Source organism: Quercus suber, unplaced genomic scaffold (assembly GCF_002906115.3).
Source record: "Quercus suber isolate HL8 unplaced genomic scaffold, Cork oak 2.0 scaffold_98, whole genome shotgun sequence".
Classification (NCBI taxonomy): Eukaryota; Viridiplantae; Streptophyta; class Magnoliopsida; order Fagales; family Fagaceae; genus Quercus; species Quercus suber.
The window spans coordinates 570,787-579,409 of NW_027069563.1; the positions used below are offsets into that span (position 1 = coordinate 570,787).

General features: G+C 36.0%; 1 protein-coding gene across 1 annotated transcript; it reads left to right on the top strand.

Moving 5' to 3' along the window:
- Positions 1-124: 124 nt before the first annotated feature.
- On the top strand, positions 125-879 carry LOC111989699 (large ribosomal subunit protein uL24z). The gene has a single exon (XM_024021485.2). It carries the CDS (start codon positions 233-235, stop codon positions 671-673), a length of 441 nt encoding a protein of 146 aa, XP_023877253.1. The 5' UTR covers positions 125-232; the 3' UTR covers positions 674-879.
- The last annotated feature ends 7,744 nt before the right edge of the window (positions 880-8,623 follow it).

Genomic DNA, 8,623 nt, shown 5'->3' on the forward strand with positions numbered 1-8,623 from the left:
CCACTCGGAAATTAATTTGGGCCGTTCACGAGGTCATCCCAAGTCCCAATCCAACCCAACCCAAAAATCTAGACTCAACTTAAACAGCCCATACGGCCCACTCACAATTCCAATAAAATCCTCACAAACCCTAGCATATTTATCTCTCTCGGTGTGCCTGCCTTCCCTTCTCCCATTTGCAAAAAAGCCAGAGAGAGAGAGAGAGAGAGATAAGCTTTCGAAGCTGTGAAAGATGAAGTACAACCCAAGAGTCACGAGCTCTCGCCGCAAGAACAGGAAGGCTCACTTCACTGCCCCATCAAGCGTGAGGCGAGTCCTCATGAGCGCACCCGTCTCCACCGAGCTCAGATCCAAGTACAACGTCCGATCCATGCCGGTGCGCAAAGACGACGAGGTCCAGGTCGTGCGCGGCACCTTCAAGGGTCGCGAGGGCAAGGTTGTCCAGGTCTACCGTCGCAAGTGGGTCATCCACATCGAGCGGATCACCCGTGAGAAAGTGAACGGCTCCACCGTCAACGTCGGTGTCAACCCTTCCAAGGTCGTCATCACCAAGCTCCGCCTCGACAAGGACCGCAAGTCGCTTCTCGACCGCAAGGCCAAGGGTCGTGCTGCTGCTGATAAGGAGAAGGGAACCAAGTTCACCGCCGAGGATATCATCCAGAACGTCGATTAAAATCGGTCCTAGATTCTTCTTTCTCGTTTTGTACTTTTTGCTTTCGGTTTTTGAGTTTTTAACATTTTACATTCGGATCATATATTATTGGCTTTTTTTGACTATCTATCTATCTATCTATCTTTTTGAAATGACATAGCAGAAATGATAAATGACACATGGTTTAGTTGCGGTGACCGAATGCAGTGGCATCGATTTTGATTTCATCACTGTGTCTAATAGTTTGGTTAAATTCATAATTTTGTTTGGAGTGTTGTAGTGAATATTGCTTGATTTTATCATTAGTGGCATTGTATCCGAATTGGATGCGCGATATCATTGGTTAGGAATACCATTACAACCCAAGACCTTGTTTTATGGTAAAATTATCTATGCATGCTTTCGTTCTTGAAGTCTAGTTTGGATACCACCTGAGAGAATGTGTTTTTTTTTTAATGAATTTGTATATTATTCAACCTAACACAATGCTAGCAAAACCATATTCAATCTAAAACAACGAACTGCATATTCATCCCCTATGAAAAAAACACAAAAAGGAACATACCAAGTAAGAAAATAATCTAGTTCAGGATGTTTTTCTCGATCCTTTCTTTACCTATGTATCGCATCTTGAACAATGCGTGTTAGATCTTATAGATTCTAGCATTTGTTTCACACCATATATGACATATAACGCTAGCCTAAGCTAGCTTTGGAATGTCCAATTCTTTTCCTTTGAGATTGGTACGTGCCCAATTAAGCTCAACTTGTCAATCATGAATTGGTCTTCTTATCATACATTTATCAAGGAAAATAGTCCATAATCTTTTATTGAACACACAAGTAAAAACTAAATGATTACGAATCTTCATTATGCTTCTAAAGAGAGAAAGAAACACACCCTTATAGAAGCCATATTCCACTTTTCATTTCTTCAGTCCTAGCATCACTTCTTCTCGGTCCTAACCTCATTTGTTTCAGGAACATGTAGAGCATGTCAAAGCTGATTTAGCTCCTATAGCTGTATCCGTGCACCCTTACAGATATATGCATTAGATCAATGCTCAATTTTCCTGAACCTTTATACTATTTACAGCTTGAACAATTGAAGCCTACCAACATAGGATAGATCCTCTGCACACTTAGAAAGGTATTTTGTCAGAAATCTTTTCAAAGGTTTAAAATCCTAAAGCTTCTTAATGCTGAAAGCTTCTCAATGGCATACACAGTCTGGATTGGAGCATGTCCACCCTGTAATTCAGAATGGGGAGGACTTTATTTTTTCAGTATTCGAGACCTCAACAAAGAATTGAAACAAAACTTCACTTTTGCTTTGATTTGCCCTTGAAGCAAAAAGGTGTCTAAAACTCATTCAAAACATACTGAATGGTATAAGTTGAAGCACTATGAACAGAAAAACACAAGTTGGAAAGTTTAAGCCATTGACATTTTAGATGAAAAACTAAGTTATGTTTAAAGTTTAATCAGATGCTGGATAAGCTTAGAAAACACCTCCGTACCATTGATAAGAAGTTACTGTGATAGTGGATCACCCTGCAGTAGACCTTTCCTGCCATGCCATCAAAATAGGCTTCCAAACTGCCATTAATAGTTACTGGGTAGTATTCTGTATTTTTGAAAAGTTATACAAAGCTTGACCCTATTTTTGAATCTGTTAAAGCCATACCAATCCAATCGTCTCTGAAGTATAGAAAATAAAATAGGTCAATGGAATCATGCGTCCTAGTAGCTGACCTCGCAGAAGACCTTTCTCTATGGAATCATACTCGTGAAAGTTGTTTGAGTAGGACAAATGAAATCATCAAAGTGAGAGACTTTACACATAAGGTTCTAGATATGCAAGATGGTGTTACAAAGAAGATATTGGTTAGACCTTTTGTCTAACCAACATTTTGGGTTCAAGAGCGATGGTTGTGGGCCTTGCCCATCTCCAAACAATATATTGACCTTTTGTTTCAGGAGGGCTCTATGCATTTATCTTTGCTTTTTGATATGGACGTTATGGCCCAAATGGAGCCAGGATTTTATTTTCAAGGGAGTCGAATTAAAATTAAAAAAAAAAAAAAATTAACCTTTTTGCATATAATGTATTTTGTTATATATAAAAATATATTATAAGAATGTCAAAGTTTGGTTACAGACTTGGTTGTAGTCGTTGATTATAACTCTCACTAAAAAACAACTATAACTCTTACTAAAAAAAATTAATATGGCTATGTATATTTCGAAAATATAATCATATTGGAGTGCATGATTTTTTATGTCCTTAATAGGAATGTCATTTTTGTGTCAATTAGATATTATATATTATTTGATCCATAAATTTATTTTTTATGCTTAATTTTAGACTACAAAAACTTGAAATTTAAATATTTAATTAATGATGTAGCTATTGATATTTGATCTTTTGAAAATTTTCACAAGCATGAAGGGTATAAGAAGAAAATGTAATCTAATGTTAGTAGATTTTTTCATAATTCACATCTAATAAAAAAATATCGTAGAAAATTGTAACCATTTTCTAAAATCAAATTTGTAGCTAAACTTGTAGCTATAAGTTTGTCCTTTGTAACAATAATTTGAGATACAAATAAAAGCATTTTCTAATTCCGTAAGTGTTAAATCAAACTGGACAATTGTGTGCTGAGATTAACCAAAAGGTTTGGTAAGTAAAAAAGAAACTCATTCATTTTGCTGTGAAGCATATGACTTAATTATTTTCACAAGTGGGGGTCTGGTGGTTGTTGCAAAAAGCAGGGAGGCAAAGAAACTCATTATTCGTAATTTTTTTGGTAAGATTTAAATGAACCCTAGACTTCAAAATTTTAAATGGGTTTGGGTTAGCACTCCCAGGTATTGAAAGAGATGTAGATATCGGACCTTGTTTAGTTGCATATCTGTAGATACGGATACCTTATTTTGCAACCATAGGAAAAAATAAAGGGCAAGGCTAAAAAATCTTCATTTACATGTGCGTAAATTTAATCTAGAGTAAAAATTCATATCATAATGGGCCAATTCATCGACAAAGTTGTCATAAAATCTTAAGTTTTAACCAAGTCACATAAAAACATGATTTTCAATGGTTATTAAAATGATTTTAAAGTGAGCTTAAATGTGTGGAATTGAAATTGATTGATTTTAATGGGTTCTTAAGAGGAGTAATGGCCAAGAGCCTTGTAGCTCAAATGGTTGGCACTTCTTGGTGTTTCTAATATAGATATCTAATGTTCAAATCCTCCAACTCCCAAACATTGTAACACACACACACACACTAAGAGAAATAATGAAAGTCAAATAAAATCTTAATTCTCATTAGTTTAATTGAAAGATTAATTATAGTCATGCATCATCCATTAGAAGATAACACAAGTTAGAGTCCATTTGGTTGAGGGATGGAAAAGTGGGAGTACAGAAGTGGAGAAGGTATAAAAAAGTGGGGTGGGGTGGGGGGGGGGGGGAGAATAGAAGAGATTTTAGTTTTCTCTCAAAGTGTTTGATTGGGGGTGGAGAAGTGGATGGATGAAAAATTCTTTTGTTTAATTGAGAAGAAAAATGAGAGGATGGAAAATGTAGTTTGTATACATTTACTCTTATGCCCCTATTAAATAAAAAAAGACAACAAATTAGCACCAAAAAAAAAATGATGAACCAAAAATAAAAAACTAAACATATGGGAAAAAAAGGGATGAGAATTACTAGAAAAAGGCAAAAACTAAAAAAGAAAACCAAAGAAAAAAAAGAAAAAGAAAACTTATTGGTAACAAAAAATGACAAAAACGAGAGAGAGAGAGAGCGAAAAAATCAATGTAAACATTGCACATGGGCTTCTCAATCTACACGAGCAAAAAATTTTGTTTAGTGTTCTCTCTAGTTTTCTCCCCAAATTGGGAAGAAAACATTTTGGTGTACATACGAAGAAAACACTCGAGTCCCACCAATTTTCTCTTCTAAAATCACTTCAACCAAACACTCAAACAATTATTCTCTCTATTTTTCTCTCCCCCTTTTTTATTCCCTTAAAATCACCCCAACCAAAAGGGGCCTTAATTGTGGAATTTCTTATGATAAAAAATTATTTATTAATTTTTCAAAAATAAATAATTAGATTAATAATTTGGAAGGGCCAATCCAATTGGAATCATTTCATTCAAAAAAGAGTTCATTTTGATTTAAAAAAGGACTTATCCTTTAAATAGTAAAAAAAAAAAAAATTTAGAATAAATTTGTATTGGGTGCAAAAAAATAAAAAATTTTGAAAACTAGGGTTAAATTGTTGATTGACACTTTGACCGAGCTTAGAAGTACCAACTAGACCCTTCTATTTCTTGAATGAAAATTTGAGAAGTCGAATCAGCCCTTTGATTTCACACCTCCAAAAGGGGTGCATGGGCTAGAGGCAGAGATTTGTTAAGTCTAGCCCATAAGAGGATTAGTTTAAGTTTTCCTAATTTAACTTGGTTAATTATTTGAGTTTTCTTTGTGTAGAAGAATAGTTTATTCCTTGTCAAAAGAAAGGAATTTTTTGTCCAACCCAAGGTAAATTTTATTCCTTGTCTTACTAAGGAAGGTGTTCATTGTCTATCAAGAAAAGAAATGTGCTCCTTATCCATTAAGGAATTTGTATTGAAGCCTTATATAGACATGTACAACACAAGGAGTAACTTTATTTTGTGGAAGAGTTAGAGAACAATGATTTGTCTAGTGAGAGAGACTAAGCCTTGTTTGGTGTGTTAATGAGAGGGTACCTTTGGGTGTCTTCCATTAAATTAAATGATTAAATTCTTAATTTCGTAATAACTTAAATTTTTGAGATAATCAGTACTTTATTATAGTATTAGAGTAAGATATCACGTACGTGAAACTCTTTGTTGTTTGAGTTATTTGTACGCTATCTATCGGGGAAGTGAGACAAAATGGTTTATGGGAAATTTGATAGACATTTCCTGGATGCAAACATTGTCAATGGAAATTTGATGTTGATAGGGTTCAAACTTCAAACGTGGTGTTGAATTGTGATATAGATTCGCATAATTTTAGGCTATTATTAGAACTATTGACCTTGAAGATCTTGGATATCATGCTAACATTGATGTTGGAATGTTCAGACTTGAAAAGGAATTATAGTATGATTTCTGATTAGGAAAATCTACCCTGGCTGGAAAACATTTAAAGAGTGTTGATTGGGGGCCAAATAATTGGCCAAGAGAAATTATAGAATTCACATTTTAATATTAATTAAAATTAATGAGTCACTACGACGTATGAATGCAGTCACACTCTTCTCTAACAAGTTTCGTAATTATTAATTTGTTTTGTTTTGTAGTTTTTTTTGGCTAAATTAAAAAAAAAAGTGAAATTTTGGGATCAAGTTACTTTTTACCATGACAAGTTAATTAAACTCCTACACTATATGGCCTCGCCAACCCTGCTACTAAGGCAATTTTCATAACTCAAACTCGAGCGTTAAGGCAAGGTGAACAAGGCGCTTGACCACTAAATTCCCATCATGAGGTCATAATTATTAATTTGTGGTTCCACTCTTGATTTGTAAATTAAAAGGGATGGACAAAGTGAAACTTTCGTTTTGTTTGTTTTGACATTAATATTTTCTAAAAATGAATAATTTTCTAAAAATTATTTTCTAGAAAACTATCTTATTTTCCAATTTTTGTTAGTGAATTTAAAATGAGTTGAAAAACTATTTTTTGACTTTCCTTATTTAGCTTGTTGTGAGATAATGGGTCCGTTTGGATAGCACTTATTGTTGCTGAAAGTTGCTAAAAACTGATTGTTGCTGAAAACACTGTAATAAAATAATTTTTAAATGTGTGAATAGTGTTGTGGGACTCACTTTTAATATTAAATATTGCGTGAATAGTGCATGAACAGTACATGCACAGTGAATTTTGTCCCCCAAAGTCAAAAAAGCCAGCCAAAAAAAAAAAAAAAAAAAGAGGGAGAAAACGTGAAACTGAAAACGTGCCGCAACTTAACGTGCTATCCAAACCCATACAATATTGTTTTTTCAGAAAATTTTAGCAAAAATCAACTGTATTTTATGCTAAACTAAATAAGGAAAGTTAAAAGATACTTATTCTTTGACTTAATTTTTTTTCTTGATACTACTCAATACAAGAAAACGCATAAAATTATTCTTACAAAAGGGCCAAAAGCTCTGGAACCCGGTTAGAACATCCCAAGGAGGGATCCCTATTTCCCATCTCATGTTCGCTGATGATGTGGTGCTTTTTGCTAGAGCTGATCATGCAAGTTGTTCAACTATAAGGGATGTTCTGGATGAATTTTGCAGCAGATCTGGCCAGTCCATTAGTGAAGCCAAGTCTTGGGTTTTCTTTTCTCCAAATGTGGATAGAGATCAAAGGGAGTCTCTTTGTGACATTTTGGGTTTTGCCTCTACTCCAAATCTAGGGAAATACTTGGGGATTCCCATTAAGCACATAGGTACATCGATGGATGTAAATTTTGTGTTGGATAGGGTCAAGCAAAAACTCGCGGGATGGAAGGCCAACCTGTTATCTCCGGCTGGTAAGGCTGTTCTGATCCAATCCTCGTCGTCAACAATTCCTTCTTATGTCATGCAATGTGCCCTCCTGCCTAGTAAAATTCTTGAAGGTATTGACCGGGTAAATCGAAATTTTCTTTGGGGTTCTTTAGATTCAGCCAAGAAGATTCATTGGGTGGGTTGGAATAAGGTGACTAAACCAAAAAATGAAGGTGGCCTTGGGCTGCAAAATGCTAAAGGAAGAAACACAGCATTGCTAGCAAAATTAAATTGGAGGTTTCACACTGAAAAGGAGAGCTTATGGGCCAGGGTTTTGAAAGCAAAATATTGCTCCAATCGTCGAATTAGATCCAAAGATCCGAATTGCCTTCCTTGCTCTCAAACTTGGAAAGGTATGAAAAGGGGAGCGGATTTGTTTCGACAAGGTTCAAGATGGGTGATTGGAAGAGATAGTAACCTAAGTTTTTGGCATGATAATTGGACTGATAAGGGGTCTTTAATGGCTGTTCTGATCCAATCCTCGTCGTCAACAATTCCTTCTTATGTCATGCAATGTGCCCTCCTGCCTAGTAAAATTCTTGAAGGTATTGACCGGGTAAATCGAAATTTTCTTTGGGGTTCTTTAGATTCAGCCAAGAAGATTCATTGGGTGGGTTGGAATAAGGTGACTAAACCAAAAAATGAAGGTGGCCTTGGGCTGCAAAATGCTAAAGGAAGAAACACAGCATTGCTAGCAAAATTAAATTGGAGGTTTCACACTGAAAAGGAGAGCTTATGGGCCAGGGTTTTGAAAGCAAAATATTGCTCCAATCGTCGAATTAGATCCAAAGATCCGAATTGCCTTCCTTGCTCTCAAACTTGGAAAGGTATGAAAAGGGGAGCGGATTTGTTTCGACAAGGTTCAAGATGGGTGATTGGAAGAGATAGTAACCTAAGTTTTTGGCATGATAATTGGACTGATAAGGGGTCTTTAAGGCAGCAAATTCAGGGTCCTTTGCCTCTGGGGGTTTCGGAGTGGAAAGTTAAGGATATAGCGGGCCTAGGAGGTTGGAAGTGGGAGCTGGTCCCTTTTGCTCTCCCTCAGGATTTGAAGTTGGAAATTCAAGCCATTCCTTACGCGCTTGCTGCAAATAGCATGGACAGGATAATGTGGAAGGATTCCCCGCGAGGTGACTTCAATATGAAAAGTGCCTATAGGTTGGTTGCCGGATTGGATCAGAATCTAGTTTACAGTGGGAATTGGATTTGGAAGCTGCAATCTCTTCCTAAGATTCAGTTTTTCTTGTGGAAATGCACCCACAACAGCATAGGAGTCAATGAATGTCTAGCGGCCAGGGGTGTGAATGTTGACCCATCCTGCCCTTTATGTAAAAAGAAGCCTGAATCTATCTTACATGCACTTCGGGACTGTGACTTGGTAAGGG